General features: G+C 38.9%; 1 protein-coding gene across 2 annotated transcripts in view; it reads right to left on the reverse strand.

The window, feature by feature from the left end:
• Positions 1 to 76: 76 nt before the first annotated feature.
• Positions 77 to 19,161, reverse strand: part of actr2b (actin related protein 2b) — a 129,545-nt gene continuing 110,460 nt past the window's right edge. The window contains exons 1-9 of one of the 2 annotated variants that reach the window (XM_083540049.1): positions 16,130 to 16,323; positions 13,230 to 13,340; positions 9,169 to 9,384; positions 8,179 to 8,251; positions 5,875 to 6,011; positions 5,594 to 5,743; positions 3,520 to 3,665; positions 2,988 to 3,120; positions 77 to 1,444 (exon numbers count right to left, since the gene is read on the reverse strand). In XM_083540049.1, the coding sequence (XP_083396175.1) occupies positions 1,274 to 1,444; positions 2,988 to 3,120; positions 3,520 to 3,665; positions 5,594 to 5,743; positions 5,875 to 6,011; positions 8,179 to 8,251; positions 9,169 to 9,384; positions 13,230 to 13,340; positions 16,130 to 16,177 (1,185 nt within the window). In that variant the 5' untranslated portion in view covers positions 16,178 to 16,323 and the 3' untranslated portion in view covers positions 77 to 1,273. Of the gene's footprint in view, positions 1,445 to 2,987; positions 3,121 to 3,519; positions 3,666 to 5,593; positions 5,744 to 5,874; positions 6,012 to 8,178; positions 8,252 to 9,168; positions 9,758 to 13,229; positions 13,341 to 16,129; positions 16,324 to 19,161 lie in introns of those variants that run through there. The other variant, XM_083540050.1, reaches the window with a different exon arrangement.

Consider the following 19,161-nt stretch of genomic DNA (forward strand, 5'->3'; position numbering starts at 1 on the left):
TCAAAGTTGGAACAAACACAATAAAAGGTAAAAGTCACCACAGACAAAGGAGTGAAAATGAACCAAAAGATAAAAATTATTTAGAAATAAGGGTCTTTATTGAAATCAGCATTATGCAGTTATGATATGATTCCCCCCCCCCCCCAAAAAAAAAAAAAAAAAAAGCAATAGGAGATCCAGTTGCATTAACTGCCCTTGGCACCAGACAAACATTTATGGAAAGATACAGACAGAATATTGTGCCTTCACAATATCAGCTATATTAGATTCCACCTTCAAATAAAATTCAAATCCCTTTAACATAAGACAGTCTGAATAATGCACTTAATGCAAAGGTGCAAAAAAGGCTAATTATTTATTTATATATATATATATATATATATATATATATATATATATATATATATATATATATGTGTGTGTGTGTGTGTGTGTGTGTGTGTGTGTGTGTGTGTAAAAGAGAGAGCGATCTGGAAAAGATGGAAGATGGAAAGGACCAACTAATGCCCATTTTAAAGGGATCATAAATGTTTAGGATCAGGGAAGGAAACACATGGAATAGTTTACAATTTGAAGCTTTTTGATAGAAAAATACTAAATTAATTCTAGCCCAAAACACAAAAAAAACCCTGAGCACAAGAACTCATTAATGACAAGCACTTGACACCTGAACAATAAGAGAGGATGACAGGAAGAGACTGAGAACTGCTTAGCGAGTCCCCTCACATACAAAGATAAATGTGATGTACACAAGTACACTATGAGTAATTATCAATCGTTATTGAGTTGTTCGGTTTCACCCCACATTTTCTTTGCCCTTACAAACAAATTCTATATGGGGTAAAACATTTCAATCTAACTTTTTTGGGCTGGCATGACAGTGCTATGTGAGTGGTCACAAGAAGCCTTTTCCACTTTTACCAGTTTGCAAAATAAAGCCTTAAAAGTAGTGACGTGGATCATTTTATACTGAGACACTTTATTTTGGTGTTAGAAACCTATTCTTCATTGCAATGCTTCTGGGCAAACACTGAAATAAGTTGAAATGGCTGCTTCTGACAACTTTGTGATCTGGTGCATAATGATAACGCCTTATCAGCAGCCCTAACACACCTCCCAGTCTGTTCTTTCCAAAAGTGATCATGTGACTCAGTGGCACGAGCAGCAGAATGCAGTAGGTGAGAGCTCTAGCGACACACAGTTGGACAGATGCTCTGGATATCCTATATGGGAGATTGGAAAGGACGCAGAGGATTTAATGGACACTAACAGTTTATCTAACTGTGACGCCGAGCTTCTCGAGCACGCGCACACCCTTCTCCTGGTACTCCTCTCGTGTCAGCCAGAAGTTCTCCTTGTCCTTCATAATGTCAGCCAGCACGGCTCCACCCAGGAACACCATGTGTTTGCGCCGTGGAGGATCCTCGATCCGGATCTTGAATTTCTGCATGGTATTACATACACATGAAGTCAAATGCCAGAAAATGCCTCTGTTAAGCACTATAAAAACTATAAGAGAATACAATAAACTCAATATTCATAATAAAATTCCTTTACAAAAAAAAAAAAAATACTATAAAAATAATACTTTTAGAAATAAGTGCAAATCCTGTTATGACAAGGTGCAGTTTTAATTAGTTTTGGATAGCTTCATAACTGAAGCCATTTTGAATATTTTATTTCTGGCCTTTAAAATTAGCTACACTCCACCCAAAGGCCTCGTATTAAAACTGCAATTCATCTCACAGACTATAGAGGGCTCTCGACTCCACAAACCGCTCCCTTGATAGGTTTGTAATGTTCCTGAAAGACAGCATATCATTCTTAGTGCAATACTTCACTTCCAGAAAGAAGGACTTAATACAGAAAATAGGTTTACAATGGCTCCAAATAAGCCCAATTTCTTAATGAATGAACAGCATGTCATATTTCGAGTAGCTCTTATGTCATTGCCCATTGTTATAAGCGCTATAAAATAAAATCTTATTTTAAATAATATCAAATGTGACGGAATGATTCTGGAAAACAACAAAACTGTCCAGAAACTCTTACAGTGCACATATTCTCCACATTAAAGGTAAAACAATCTTATAAACATACAATTGGATAAAATGAATTATTCCTCAGCTTAAATGAATTATCAAATCTGAACGACAGCTTTATATTAATGTGCTTGTTTTCATGTATTATTTGTTTGCATAGGAAAAGCACAGCTATAGCAGACGCTCCACTTAAGCCAAGTCTAAAAGTAAACAGCTTTTAAAAATGTGCTATTGTTTAACTAAGAAAAAACACAAGTGATGTGGCAAAGGCTTTTGTTCAATGTTTATGTAATATTTATGGAAGACGCCTCAAGTGTCAATTCCTCTGAAAGGTGTTCAGCAGGGTTGAGCTCAGAGCTCTATAGCAGGCCACTCAAGATCTTACATCCCAACCCATGAAAAACGCATGTGTACGCAGCCGATCCACCTCCAGAAATTCTTGAGCTTTAGATGCGGAGTGTATTTGCAGTAAAGACTATAGATCAAAGATTTATTTTTTGGCATTTGGTTTAGTATTTTAGGACACTTAAACATTTGAAATATAAGGAAATTCAAGAAAAGAAACAACAACCATATTCAGCTGACTTATGCAAGCAGCTCAGAGTTCCCTTAAATTTCAATCTACAAGCTAATTCTTTATTCAGAAAGCAAAGCACAGGTTGTGCATGTGTGTGGCCCAGGACATTGTTGTATGTACCATTAGCCAGTTTAGACAGACTGCCAGAATTACTAAGAGTTCAAACATCAGTACTTTAACAGCTCTGCTGGCCAAAGATAGCAAGAAAACATAGGTGTGATGCTGCTACACGTGAACCATCCTGAGCTTTTTTTATTTACATTTTTTTAGAAAATACACAAAATATTTTAAGCATCACATACATGGCATCTTTATGGATTGTAGTTCAGTGTTAGATTACTGTACAATTATGAATGGAGAATACTCACAGAAAGCTTGTCCACATCCCCTTTAAGGACCCGTTCTAGATAGAGCTGTTTGAGCTCCCTCTCCAGTCGAGAGGGCAGGCCTGGATACATGGTAGAACCGCCTGAGAGAACAATGTGTTTGTAGAACTCGGCCCTAAAGGAAAGAAGGTAATGTACATCCAAGTGTTTATATCACAAAAATACAGGATTAAGAGGTATTTAAAAATTTAATTTTATAACACAATGAAGTTTCCCAAACAATAGTTTGTCAGGTCAATTTGTGTGGATGGATAAACATTAAACAAACACATTCAGTACTGAAGTGGAGAGGTGAAACTAACTTAAATGAATTTATAAATTACTGTGTCATTTACTGTTTAAATATTTATAAAACAATAAATCTGGATTACCAGAAGAGCCAGAGTCCAGCTCAGTTTAATGATTTTTCCTGCTATGATTCAATTTCAATGTCCAAGTTTTAATGAGTTTATATACAATGTTTTGGACTCTTACTACCTAGGATTTGGGTTCCTCGTAAGCAAGCCGACTTTACCTGGTGTCAATGTCTGCTGCCTGAATGGTGTTGAAAAGCAGTTCAGCTACTCCCACTCCCTCCACATTGATCAAATGAGGCTGGAAAAGAGCTTCAGGTGCCTCAAATCTCTCCCCACCGACCTTTATCACTCTGCCATCAGGGAGCTACAGAAAAATAAAAATAAAAATTATCTGAAATGAAATAGTATTTATGATGAGACCAGTCAACTAAAATTTCCAAAATAAACTGCCAGGTCATATAGATGTCTTTTTCTGGAATTCAGTAGTATTAAATAATGTAAGATTTTATCCCTCTATATGTTACTATATAAATAGAATGTTACTTAAAATAGTTTTTTTTTTTACATTCACACACTCCCCCCTGACTGGTCATCTGGAACTGCGCCACAGGACTGAGTGGTATCCCAGAGTCCAGCAGCGATGAGATGGCGATGGAGTGCTGCGTGGGCACATAAAGAGTCCATTGAGGGGTGTCCAGATGTGGAAACACCCAGTGGCCCAGCTGGGAAAGGACTGTAGCCACGCAGGAAATTATGTTACATGCTAGTTAGGCAGTTCTAATGCCACACTGACCTCTTTGTTTCAACACTCACCATTTCTTTTGCTACACTCCACCATCAGTTCTCATGGTAGGAAAATATTATGAATAAACTCGGAAAATTCCACTCTCGCACTTAAATAGACATGACGACAAAAATACTTGTCAGTCATCTCCCCCTTTTCTTCACAGAAACTCATCTATTACCTGGTGCTTTGCCAGCATTTTCTATCTAGAGGAGTGAATTCTATACCGCACACATTGAACAATTAACTTGGTTGCCATCCATTGTATCGTGGACAAAGGTGTCCGCACAAACTAGGTACAGGTAGTATCGAACTTTTACCTGGAGAAATCTCTGCCAAAGAACCGCTGAAAATAATTGCAGGTAAAATGGAAAAGGATTGTCTATGCTGCAATGAGAACCAGACAACAGAAAGCAAAGTATCTATTTTTATATAGTGCACAATTTTATTGTGCCAACACCTTGCCCTTGCCTACCCACACTGAACTGCAGAACACTTTACTAAATCTGCAACTAGTTGCAGAGGGGTTCACACTATTTCTAATCTAATCAGGTACGATGATATTTACAAACGAATCCTCCAAACGATCAACAATTTGAGAAGGGACACTAACATGATTCTACCAAATGGAAAAATCAGGTGCTTAAGAAAATGGCTCTTGAGTTTCAGAACATGAACCTGAAAGAAGCATCTTTGTAAGAAACACAATAGAAGGAAATAATAATTTTATATATAATATTTGACTTTGTTGTGACCTTGAAAATGCTTGAATCAATTACAAAATCGTATAATTCTTATAATCATAAATCTTATGATTTCTTCTGGTTACAATGCAGATTCCGAATAAACCCTTCAAACATTTAACTACTTACATTAAACACAAGGGTGACAATGAAAGAGAAAACGTGAAAGTGTTTAAAAAAAATAAATAATTATAATTAAAAAAATTAAAATGCAGATCTGCATCCTGGAAATTATATATATATATATATATATATATATATATATATATATATATATATATATATATATATATATATATATATATAGTGTTTAGACAAGTAACAACACTCAAAAGAGTGGTTATGTGCAGTTATGTGAAAATAATACATGCTGGGGTGGTGTGAAAGGTTACCACCCTGAAGCAGAAACCACAGAGGTTTGCGACAACATTTCTGATGTGTTTTTTAGCCTCAGAGTACTCAGCTTTTGCCATCTAAGTCCCAGTGAATAAGTTGTTACTATAGAAACAAGAACATATTCTAGTCATTAATAGAAACCTATTGTTCACATTTTAGCCAGAACTATTGTTAAACCATTCGAATTTGAGAATACCACTGTGCTCAAGGTACAAGGTTTCTTTTACTGAAAATGTATATACCACATTAGCATTTGGAAAAAGAAAAAAGTCAAACAAGTGAAACTGTTTCCACATATTACAATTTCATTAAAACCTATACATGCAATTGACATTAGTATTGGTTTGTGTGGGTTTGCGTGTGACTGACCGTGTAAGATTCCACCAGTACAGTAGTCTCCAATGCAAGCTTTTGCTCCTGCTCGATATTGTATCCTACATAACAGAGTTTCTCCTTCATCATGCGCACTGTCTCAAAGTCTGCTGAATGGTTGAAAGCATATCCTCGCAGCAGCAACAGCTTGGGAACAATAATATAAACACAATAATCTATTAACTGAGAACACGTGTACATGAAAATTCCAACACCGGGTTAATTAGCAAATCTAAGGGTTTTTGTTTCACCTAAATCCAATAAGCTAAAGTGAGTACCTTTATAAGATATCGAGTGATATCTCTCCCAGCTATGTCCAGCCTTCGAGTTAAATGAGGAAGAGAGAATCCTTCATATACAGGGCAAATGTGGGTGACACCGTCACCTGAATCCACAACGACTCCCGTTAATAGACCTGAGTATCAGAGCAATACAGTGTCAACCAGAGCAAATTACAAAAACAAGAAGACAAGTCAGGTAGAAACCCTAAGGCAAAATGCTTATTAACTGTAGCCATGGAAAGCCTACATGACCTCTTTTTTTTCCTCAGCTATCGTTATGTTAAACAAAGATAAATCTTGTCAGATCTTTTTCCACATGTACCGTAATTTCCGGACTTTTAAGCGCCCAAATATAAGCCGCACCCACTGAATTTTACAAATATTTGTATTTTGAACATAAATAAGCCGCACCTGTCTATAAGCCGCTACACTGAAACTGATGAACTTTACACAGGCTTTAACGAAAGACAGTGTCTGTAACATGGTGTAACAGGTGAACATTTTACAGGAAACATAACCAAAAAAAAAAAAAAATCTAATAAAAAACTAATATAAACATTAAGAAAAAAAACTTTTTTAATAAGAGTGTACCCCCAAATTACCTCCTGTGCACAGCCCTCTACAAAAGTCCTCAGGTTTCTTATAGGGTTTAGATCTGAGTCATTTGAAACATTTATCATCTTGTGGAGCCATTTTTTTTAGTGATTTGGATTGTCATTATTCATTGTTATGCTAGAAGGTGAAAAAAGCCCCAACTCTATGAGGCCTGTAGAGTTTAGACCAAAACAGACATAGAACATATATAAAGTAGATAAAAAAAGAACAGTCCATGCATAATTCCTTCTATGTTGGCTGGAACCCTGTTGAAAAGAGCCAACCCCATAGCATGATGCATCCACCATCATGCTTCAATATAGGTATGATGTTCTTTAGAGGATAAGCCTCCTTTTTTCTGCCTGTTTTACTGTGGTTTTAGTAGACTGCAAAACATCCTAACACATGGTTTAGGGTGATTTAGACTGTTTTTGAAAAAGAAAAAAGAAAAAATGTAAAAAAAATAAAGACATGTTTACAATTCCTTTTATTAAGAAACATTCAATTTGCACATTATTACTCATTAATCCCTCTATCCCTCACTCAATCTTATACACATACTTTGTTTTTTTTTTGTTTTTTTAGAAATATTTCTCTCAGATTGTTTGCTACAGAACAGAATCTTGAGCAAGTTCAGAGCATTCTGCTCAGGCAAAAATGTTTACACAGAGCAACTGTACGGATTGCCATTATACTCCATCTCACAAAAGTGAGTACACCCCTAACATTTTAGCAACCATTTTAGTAGATCTTCTAAAGGGACCATGCTATATAAAAGAAACTTGGATATAGTTTAGTGTAGACAATGTGCAGCTTGTATAGCAGTACAGATTTACTCTCCTCTGAAATAACATACAGCCAATGATGGATAATGGAGATGATTGAGTTGCGAAGTATTTTGCCAGACCTAAACCCTATTGATCACCTGTGAGGTATCCTCAAGTGAGAGGTGTGACATCCAGCAGCTCTATGATGTCATAATGTAAGAGTGGAAGAGTATCCCAGCAACAACATGTGCAGCTCTGGTGAATTCCATGCCCAGGAGGATTAAGGCAGTGCTGGATAACAATGGTGCTCACACAAAAATATTGACACTTAGGACACAGTTTCGACATGTTCACTCAGGGCGTACTTTTTTTGACAGTTATTTTGACAATAATGGCTGTAAGTTGAGTTATTTTCAGAGGACAGTAAATCTGTACTGATGTACAAGCTTCACATTGACTACTGTAATATAAATAGAATTTTTATAGTATTGTCCCTTGAGAAGATACACTATAATAGTCGCTGAAATGTAATGCTTGTACTCACTTGAGAGATACTGTAGATGTCTATTAGCACTTATGGCTCTTTTTGGCCAGTAGGTGTAACAATAAGGGGGGCAGGTGCACTCTGTCCAATGACTGGACTAAGTTTTTGTTACATAACTGATATTAGGGCTCCATCTGCCCTCATGGATGCGCAGCTACTATTGTGCAACTTATCAAACCCAGTTATCTTTTTTTTTTTTTTTTTGGTTTTCTTAAATTTCATTGGTTACACTATTACTTTAAAGCAGAGAAAAATGCTTTAACATGATTAATCTTGATTTCTTTTACACCCCAAAACATTTTATATCCAAATTGTATCTGTTCATAGTTTGATATATTTAGGCAGTATGATCAACTTTACATGTGCTGCTTAAACAATGGTGATGTGGTAACTTACCTTGAGCATACAATGTGAGCACAGCCTGAATGGCGATATAAACCCCTGAGAACTGATACGTCTCAAACATAACCTACAAAGAAAATAAAACACACAGAATGCTGGTACTTTACTAAATACATACAGTGATTTAGAGCAAAGCCTGCTCAGACTTGAGATAAATACTGACGGGCCAAGAAAAGAATCTGTGTTATTTATATGACAACAAAACCAATATTTTAGGGAATACTCCAAATAAATCTAGCATCCTCACACTACATATCTAGACATAAAGGTCTATATTTTCTATCTGTCAGAAAAACCCACGGAGGTACAACAGATATAAAAGTAAATTCATTGTGGTACATTACATTTAAAGAGAAACAGGTACAACCTTCTACAACTTTGCTTGCACTGTTAATAAAGGACTTTGCCCGAAGGTTCTTGTGCTTTGGAAGCTCTTTTCAAGCAAACACACACTATAAAGCTAAAGGTCTGTGGACACCTGACGAGGTTTTACTGGGTGTCTACATATGCTATAGTATTAACATTTCCCTTCAGGGAAACTAAGGAGTGTCTGTGCGAGTGTCTGTGCAAACAAAGTAAACACTATTGTGGCATGGTTTGACATGGGTGGAATGAAAGAATTCAATTACCCTGAACTGAACCCAAACTGAACACCTTTGGGATGAACTGGAATGTCTGACCAGGGTGCCAAACCTCACTAATGCTCTGAAAATGAATGAGCAAATCCCCATATCCACTTTGTAAGATTGAATTGAATTCTCAAGAAGCACATATTGATGATGTCCACATATCAGTAAGTGTTAGTATGTTAAGCTGACAATTAGGCATGGAAATTGTACTTATTCATACCTATATCAAATACCTGACCTTTAAGAAACAATTAAGCTGCTCACTAAATGCTTGAGGTTTAGGTCACTTCCTGCTGTTAATTTTGTCTTGAGAATGGTGTGAATTGAGTAGCACTGCAAAGGGTAATGAACATACCTCAATGATCTTCTCACGGTTTTTGGTGGGATTCATGGGGGGCTCGGTGAGGAGAATCTTGCAGTTGCGCGAGTCGATGTTCAGTTTCTCTGGACCAAAGGTGTAGTCCCACAGGTGCTTCATGTCATCCCAGTTCCTGACAATGCCATTCTCCATTGGGTAGTTGACCTCCAGCATGGAGCGTAGCTCACTTGCCTCATCCCCCACCATCAGGTCCTAAAAGGTCATGAGTTACAATTTCCTTGCTCATCATTTTAGGGGTTAAACTAACATGTGAAGAAAAAATAAATAAATAAAAATTACTTTTTTTAATGAGATCTATATCTACTGTGTTGGCAGTATAAGAGAGATACCACAAACAACAAACATGTTTCACAGTTTTGAGAAAAGAACGGAGAACCTGCTTGCTCACTCATGATGGCTGTCTAATAGCAGTTGATAGAAAACTATTGGCCTATCTTTTCTCAGTGCAGTTAAAGTTGTAAAATCCCATGCCCCTGTATGCTACAAATGCATTAGATGAAAGATTTTGTTAGTCTTTTAAAAGACTAACATCAGTCAGGAACAACTGCACAGGATCAAAACTGTACTTACAAAACATCAATATGACAGCACAGCTGCCATCTTGGATAGCATAAGCAGCATTGAGGTGTCTGCATCACAAACTTGACTCTGTCTTCCACCATTTGCACTGTAGTTGACTTGAAAAGGCAAGGAAGATTCTGCTGGGTTTTACAATGAGCATAAGCTTAAGACGTGCAGCCATGGAGATGAAATTGATGTATAGCCAGATCAACTCCTCTTTAAGGGGGCTTACTATCATTAGTATAGCATGCACAGAACAACTCCCCATGCACTGAAATCTGTTAACCATTTACACACACTCTCTCCCTCCCTCCCTCTCTCTCTCTCCCTCCCCCTCCCCCTCTCTCCCTCCCTCCCCCTCCCCCTCTCTCCCTCTCTCTCCCTCCCTCCCCCTCCCCCCCCCCTCCCTCCCCCTCCCCCTCTCTCCCTCTCTCTCCCTCCCTCCCTCCCCCTCCCCCCCCCTCCCTCCCTCTCCCTCCCCCTCCCCCCCTCCCTCCCTCCCTCCCCCTCCCCCTCTCTCCCTCCCCCTCCCTCCCTCCCTCTCCCTCCCTCCCTCCCCCTCCCCCCCTCCCTCCCTCCCTCTCCCTCCCCCCCTCCCTCCCTCCCTCTCCCTCCCCCCCTCCCTCCCTCCCTCCCTCTCTCTCCCTCCCCCCCTCCCTCCCTCCCTCCCTCTCTCTCCCTCCCCCCCTCCCTCCCTCCCTCCCTCCCTCTCCCTCCCTCCCCCCCTCCCTCCCTCCCTCCCTCCCTCCCTCCCTCTCTCTCCCTCCCCCCCTCCCTCCCTCCCTCCCTCCCTCCCTCCCTCCCTCCCTCTCTCTCCCTCCCCCCCTCCCTCCCTCCCTCCCTCCCTCTCCCTCCCTCCCCCCCTCCCTCCCTCCCTCTCTCTCCCTCCCCCCCTCCCTCCCTCCCTCCCTCCCTCTCTCTCCCTCCCCCCCTCCCTCCCTCCCTCCCTCCCTCTCCCTCCCCCCCTCCCTCCCTCCCTCCCTCCCTCTCTCTCCCTCCCCCCCTCCCTCCCTCCCTCCCTCTCTCTCCCTCCCTTTTTTTATGCATCAGGACTTGCAGGATTTAATCTCATAATATCGACAACAGTGAACCCAAATCCTTGTGAAGCTGAGCTGTATATCAAATTACATATACTTTATTTTTAAAAGATAAGAGAAGACATCACTGTTTTAATTTGAGAAAGTGATGAAAGACCTGAAAGATGTGCTGTAGTTTGAACAAATGTATCAATGGACACATAAATGTGTAATGGGGAAAAGCAGAAATGCATTACTCCAAGATAATCGTGTTAATGCTTTACAGTCTTTCTGCTCCATATTTTTGACTCTACATGGTACCATCAGCTCCAGTAAGTTTTGGAAATGTAATCCAAACTCCACCCATGTTAACCAATAGCATTGTTTAGCGACATTAACACACTGGTCTGCACAGCAACCTAAAATATAGGTTTCTGATTGCTTGTATTTTTGGTTCAGCCCAGGGGTCACCAACATGGGGGGCACCAGGTCACGCGCAAGGACCACGAGTCCCCCGCGAGCCTGTTCTAAAAAAAAAATAGCTCATCACTTATCATCCACTTACCAGCTCAAATTTTTTTTGTTGTAGACCAAGAGTCAGAAACCGGAGTATGGTTAAACACCTTGTCTCTATTTAGTCTGAACATATACAAAGCAGAGGCTTAAGGAGAGGTACGGACCGAAGAGTGGCTAGAACCCGTAATGCGGGTAAGTCCAGGGATGATCGCCAGTTTGAACCGTTATAGGCAAACTTATCTTGAGCGCTTCCTCCAAAGCGGAGCCAGGAGCATGGAAGTACAGGGAATACTAGTGGTAGGAAGTCCAGTAGATCTCTCATGGCAACGAGTAGATCTGACCGTGAGTGAGGTGGAATCGGGAATCTCAATTTTGCCTCCCTCACCTTGTCTCCAAAACGTCCTTCATGCACTGTCCCTCTAATAAACTCATTTATAATCCTGTCCATCCTCGTCACTCCCAACGAAAACCTCAACATTTTCAGTTCTGCTACCTCCAGTTCCACCTCCTGTCTTTTAGTCAATAAACCATATAACATAGCAGATCTCACCACTGCTATGTGGACAAATAACCAAAACTCTCATATGTGTTTGTTGACTATCCAGTTGCATAATTCATTCCCCTTAGCTTTTATTATAATCACTCTTCTGTAAAGGCTTTCCACTAGAGTTCGGTATGGCTATAGGGATTGGGATTGTGTGTTTAGTACAACACCCAAATTTGTCTAGCTTGCTTCCCTTGCACTACAGTCTTATCTGACCTACACCAACGTCATCAGCCCTGGAAAAAAGCTTGTATATGAATGCTACTGTGGAATTATGAAACTACACAAAAAGAACTGAGGAAAAACAAGTTTCTAACCCAAATGTCTTATTAGTCAGTGGTATACAAGTTGGCCAACTCTTCAGGTCTCAATAAAACAAAAGAAAATATTTGTACACTTCTGGTGTTCAGCTGAACCAAATTCTCTATTAAGGCTAACAGAACAGAGAAGAGGAACTCGGTCTGTGGGTTTTGGTAAGATTTTGAGGCATGAATATATTCAATATAGACATTTTTAAATGTACATCTTTAAACTTGTAGCCTCAACGTAACATAGATTCATTCTATTAACAAGAAGAAAAGAAAGACCATGGATGATGATTTGGATAATGCATACAGCTGCAAAAACAATATCTGAGCGAAAATGTAAAAAGAAGCAACACACAGCTAGCATGTTATTAGTGAGATGAAATTCACAAAAGTAAGAGGATTTAGAAGAGAACCACTACGGCGTTACATTTTTTGTTGAGGTATGCGGCATGATGCATCACACAATTCTCGGCAGGCAATCGGTGCAAAACCACGCACTAGTCTGCACTTACCATCTTTTTTTTATTCTACCTCAACACATGAAGAGAGAAAGAGGGTGTGAGAGAGAGAGAGAGAGAGAGAGAGAGAGAGAGAGAGAGAGAGAGAGAGAGAGAGAGAGAGAGAGAGAGAAAGAGAGAGAGGGAGAGGGAGGTCATGAATTTTGAGGTCATGAATTTTAATTAGAGAAGCAATAGATGCTGTACAACAATATGGGAAGGGTTAGAAGGCCATCTCCAAACAATTTGAACTTCACAATCTAAGTGATGAGGGTCATACCAAAAACCTTGTATTGTGTTGCACCATAGAACCTAGGAAAGTCACTAAGACAACACTGAACTTGTATTCTATAGACAAATGTGAACCCATCTGTCCAGCAAGACTTTTATACCAAGCCCAAGCTGATAACTAAAAATATGAAAATAAAGGATGGTGTATTGTTTGTTGTATATTATCAAAAAATAATGTTCTCTCAAAATTAAATGATTTGCATTAAATGATTTGCATGATTTTTTTATAGATCATTTCAACAATTTAGTTGAAATAATTAATCTGTTGAAGAAATGGGCACATTGTGGACCATCTGGAACTCACCTTAATCTCAATGTTACCAACTTTAGCTGTGGAGCGAATGATGGGCCTGCCCACCAGCGCAGGGAAGATGTGCTCCGGAAAGTTGGATCCTGCATAGCCACACTTCACGAACTACCCACGTGAAAAACAGAGTCAGAAAAACAATGAGGAAAGGGGAAGGAATTAGGAAAAGTCAGTATATATGTCCAAAAGTAAATTACTTTAAACTTAGTTTGAAAAAGCACAAGTTGTTCAGTATATTTGTATAAGTTGTGTCATAAGATAAAAGTGTTGTTTCAGCAATTAACCCCTTCTCTTAAGGACTGCAATATTCACATTTGATAACGTCAAGAATGAAGGTTCAGTTTCAGAGTAATAAACAAAGGACAGTGATGGTACAGTGTGGGTTTAGGGTTTAAAAAATTTAAAGATTAAAAATGATGATTTAAAGATACACTATATTGGTAAAAGTACTGGTACGCATATGACTTTTTCAGCCATATGTGGGTCTGTTACTGTTACCACAAACTTGGAGGCACACAACTGTAACACATCTTTGGCTGTGTTGAACAAGGAGACCCAACCTGATCTAACATGACAGTCCTGCTGAACACTTTTGTAATAAATTGGAACGCTGACTGCACCATAGACCTCCTAACACTTCATCAGTACTGTACCTGACTTTGACTTTCAAAAGAATGAGCAAAGATGATTGAACATTTCACACACTACAGGGCATTTATCAAGCTAAACACAATTAATAAGAACTCATTTGTAGGTGCATTTACATCTAAAAACTCTATTTAAGAAATTACCCATCAACCAGACATTATATTCATTATAATAGTTAGATCAGTCCTGAACAGCCTGTAAAGAGCTAATCGTGTCACAGACATCACTCTGAAACCAGTGTCCTAGATAATTGGATCATTCTACTCAGATCTGTCACTTGTTTACTTTATATAAGTATATCATTAAATGTCATGAGTTGGATATGTACCCATAGTACATCCTGGCTCTGAACCCTGTTCTTAAATGCATAGACGTATAAAGGAGACATAGCTGACCTTTCAAAATTACCATTGCGTATATAACATACGATCTTTATTTAAGGCTGTTGTTGATGACTTGTCTGCCTTACATGGTCATACTGCATCGTCTGGTGTGAGCACAGCTTCTCACTCTTTTTTAGGCTGTGGCTTTCAGGGCCAATCTCACTTCCTCCTGATTCATCGCCTGTAAACCTGTCTGCCTTCCACTGCTGCACTTCCTCTTCACAGCAAGAAAAACTGTGGTTTACAACGAGATCTAAGCCTCGTTCAACATGTAACCTTAATTGATGTAAAGGTGGCTACATCTAGTGTTACCAACTTCAGCTAGTGACTGCAACTAGATTTGGCAACGTTTTATTTTGCATTATTAACATTTAGCTTTTTTGAGCAAATGTTAGTGACCATCCTGCACTTGGATCTCTAGTTCAGATCACTGTTGCTGATTATACAAGTTGAGACAGTAGGTTCAGTCGATTCACCAGCAGTGTGTAAAGCTTGACAGAGCTGCAATCGATGTCCTCAGAAACCAATCACCACAGTTTGTCTCACTCTCAGACTTCGTTATTTATTTTTCAATTTATTTCTTTTTATTGCATAAGTCTTTTATTTCTTTTTAAAGCACGGCTTGGCTGTAATTATAAGCAATAAGTGTGTTATTCTATCTCTACTCACTACCATCACATCACTGTCAGTGTTTTTAGAAGCTCAGTAGTTTAGACATTCTGATCAAAAGGGGGAGTTCAAATCCCAACCAGCCGAATTGCCACTCGCAATGCCCTAAATATTTAACCACAATATTGTATAAATGACATAATGAATCGCTCTATATAAGGGTGTCTCTCAAAAGCCATACATGTAAATGTTGATTTAAATTATATGATGTGTAACCATACGTTCAGTTTAAATCTCTTTCTAAATGGGTTGTGGCATCATTTTCTACTACAAATGTCTAGAGAATATTTGCTTGTACGAAGATTCAGAAAATTGCAAACGCACCAGTGACGTCACTGGGCGACTCCTGAGTACGTATTGCCTACTTTCCTTTTAAAATAGCAACAGTTGACATTGGATTACATTTCATTATCGATAATAATGTATCTACTAGTTAAAGAACTGCTCAATTCTCGTACAATCTCGATATGGACAAGAGAGTCAGTGCAGTGTGTTTTTTGGCAGGAGCCTGACACACCTGCACACTTGATTTAAACAAACTAGCAGTAGTGCTGTACGGGACTGAGGAAATACCAGAAACTCAGCAGCATCATTAATGCACTCTGTCACTCTAGCAATAAGCTGTAATGACAGAATCCTTAGCTGAAATGAGTGACTAAAATCCCTCACACATACACACAGCTAGTCACCATTACACAGCTGACACCGCTAGCTAAATACCTAGCAACTGATCTAGCAAACCCTGACAGCTAGTTTACTAGCGTTACATCTCTTACACCCTATTTTGAGAAGTCAACCTTTAAATAACATTTAATTTTTTGTTCACATTGGACATTTTCCATCCAACTTTTATGTTATTGCTAAATATTCTCCAAAGGAATCGTTCCCTCATAAATCAGGCTGAGAGCTAACAGAGACTAGCCGTGTAGGAAGTTAGCCAGCAGACCAAGACTAAAATAATCTAGATATCTGAATCTATATCTCTGAAGCTACAAGCTGTATCATTCCTCCTATAAATAATGAGTGATTTAATTTAACCGTCTCACTTTTAAAAGCAGGAGTTGGGTTGCGCTTTGACAGCAAGCTACCTAAGCGCTAACTTCCTGTCAGCGTCCATTCTTTCATGTTTTGCGGCTTTTCTTCAAAATGTCCCGAATGAACCCAAATCGATATGAAATGGCCGCCCTGTCGACTTACCCCAGTTCCGTTATCACAAACCACCACTTTCCTTCCTTGGCTGTCCATTATTTCTTTGTAGAAACCCAAAATATCTGGTCAAGTTTATGAGCAAAGTTAAGCAATGCCGAACAGCAGGCTTTTACTTCCTGCTGCTGCCTCGGTGCGGATGGGCGAATCGATCGTGAAGTATCGATACTTTCGATACTCGTGTGGCATTGAGAGGCTCGATTCTCACAATACAAAATCGTACCAAAATGGGATTTTTTTTGTTTAAGTTAGTTTAATATTTATTTAAGACGAATAGGAACTATTTCAGTTATATACAGTGCATCTGGAAAGTATTTACAGCACGTAACTTATTACAGAATAGATTCAATTAGATTAATTATTTCCCCCAAAATTCTACAAACAATACCCCATAATATCAATGTGAAAGAAGTTTACTTAAAATCTTATCAAATTTATATAAAAAAAAAAGTTCAGGTGCATCTTGTTTCTGCTAATCATAATTAAGATGTTTCTACAATTTGGTTGGAGTCCACCTGTGGTAAATTTAGTTGATTGGACATGATTTGGAAAGGCACACACCTTTCTATATAAGGTCCCACCAAGCCATGAAGTTCAAGGAATTGTCTGTAGACATCAGAGACAAAATTGTATCGAGGCACAGATTTGGGGAAGGGTACAGAAAAAAAATGTATATTATTCTGAATGAGCGCCAGTGTTTCTCTGCGGAGAGAGGAGAACCTTCCAAAAGAACAACCATCCCTGCAGCATTCTATCAATTAGGCCTGCATTGTAGAGTGGCCAGATGGAAGCCACTCTTCAGTAAAAGGCACATGACTGCCCACCTGGAGTGGAAACACACATGAAGGCCTCTCAGACCATGAGAAAACAGATTGAACTCTGGCCTGAGCGCCAAGCATCGTGCCTGGAGGAAACCAGGCACCACTCATCAAATGACCAATACCATCCCTACAGTGAAGCATGGTGGTGGCAGCATCATGCTGTGGGGATGTTTTTCAGTTGCAGGAACTAGGAGACTAGTCGGGATCAAAGGAAAGATGAATGCAGCAATGTACAGAGACATCCTTGATGAAAATGTGCTTCAGAGTGCTCTGGACCTCAGACTGGGGCGACGATTCATCTTCCAACAGGACAATGACCCTAAGCACACAGTCAAGATAACAAAGGAGTGGCTACGGGACGACTCTGTGAAATATCCTTGAGTGGCCCAGCCAGAGCCCAGACTTGAACCTCACTAAACATCTCTTGAGAGATCTGAAAATGGCTTTGCACAGACACACCCCATCCAACCTGTGTTGGTTTTTTTTGTTTGTTTGTTTGTTTATATATAAATTTGCTAAGATTTTAAACAAATTTTCACCTTGTCATTATAGGGTATTGTTTGCAGACTAATCCACTTTAGAATAAGGCTGTAACATGATATAAACTGTGGAAAAAGTGAACCACTGGGAAAACTTTCTGGATACCCTGTATGTGCACCATCTGTATTTACTGAAAGGTATATATTTTTTTCTAAATCAGTCAAAAAAGAAACTGTCCACATTCTCATGTTTTTATACACAAAACCCCCATAAAGATTATTTTTGGAAAATTTTGTTTGATTAATATTTTTTAATGATTGTAGTTAAAGAAATCCAGGTCATTGCAGATTATTTAATATGAATAAAATGTAATATCAGTAAGAAAAAAAGGATATCGCACATCCCTATGCCTCAGAGGCACTAACAGCCAACTCCTGCTTGACGACACACATTTCAATCATTCAAAGTTATGTGGAATTCTTGCTAGGACAGTTTTCTGAGAAATGCTTGTCAGTAGTACAGTAACTATTAGTAGTAGTATTACAGTAGTACAGTAACTACACAGTAACAATAACTATTAAGTTAAGTCAAGTAGGCTTTTATTGTCATTTCAAATGTAGACAGTTGGTAATGTACACAGTGATATGAAACAGCTTTCTTCTAGGACCAAGGTGCAACATAAGACCAAATAAATAAACCCAAGATAATGCAAAACCAACCAGAACTAACATACCTATACATGGTCTACAGTGAGACAATAACACTGTAACAATGCATAACCTACCAGTAAATGTCTGTGCAAGAAATTGTGTCCATAAAATAATAAATGTTAAACATAAGTGATTCAGCAGCAGTTATTGTGCAAAAATTGTCATGCAGGTGTTCATTTTGTCATCTTTGTACTGATTAGTCTAATGGCTTGTGGGAGGAAACTCTTACACAGTCTGGTTGTGGAAGCCCAAATGCTACGATTCATCTTTCCAGATGGCAGGATGTGAAACGTGTGTGTAAGCGGTGTTTGTGGTCAGCCACAATGCTGGTGGCTTGGCAGATGTAGTTTATGGTGTAAATGACTGTGATGGAGGAAAGGGTGACCTAATCTTTTCAGCCGTCCTCACTATCTGCTGAAGGTTTTTGCAATAAGAGATGGTGCGATACCCAAAACTGGCAGTGATGCAGGAGCTTAGGGTGCTCTCAATATATATAGTACTATACATACCTATGTTGTGTATGTACCTTCAGACATGACATCACTGATTCTTTTTTATAGGGAATATGGTAAAAAAATACACCCAGGATTTTTCGCAAATACATCAACATAAAATTTCTATAAGACAGTACCAAGTAATATAACTATTAAAGAACTAAACCTGATTATGTGCTCAGTTCAACTGCAGCACATTGTAAGGAAGATACTGTATGTCAAAAATCACACATTATCCTACAACACAGGTTACTCGGTTTTAGCTTTGGAATCTGCTGTGTCCTCTACAATCTGTGTTTTCATGCTCTAACACACACACAGTGAATGTTTTGGGTTTAGATTTATCAGGTGGGTTGTGCAGGACAGAAACAGGCTTTCTAGGGCCAGGGTTGAGATCCTGCGGACTTCAAAATACTATTACAATCTGTCGCAGTGCCCAGTTTTACCAGCAGATAGCGCACAATTGTCCACGTTTTATTTTTGCTTATAATTTATTGTAAATAATGTTAATTTTTAAA

The sequence above is a fragment of the Silurus aristotelis genome, assembly GCF_946808225.1.
Source record: "Silurus aristotelis genome assembly, chromosome: 4".
In the NCBI taxonomy this organism is placed as follows: domain Eukaryota; kingdom Metazoa; phylum Chordata; class Actinopteri; order Siluriformes; family Siluridae; genus Silurus; species Silurus aristotelis.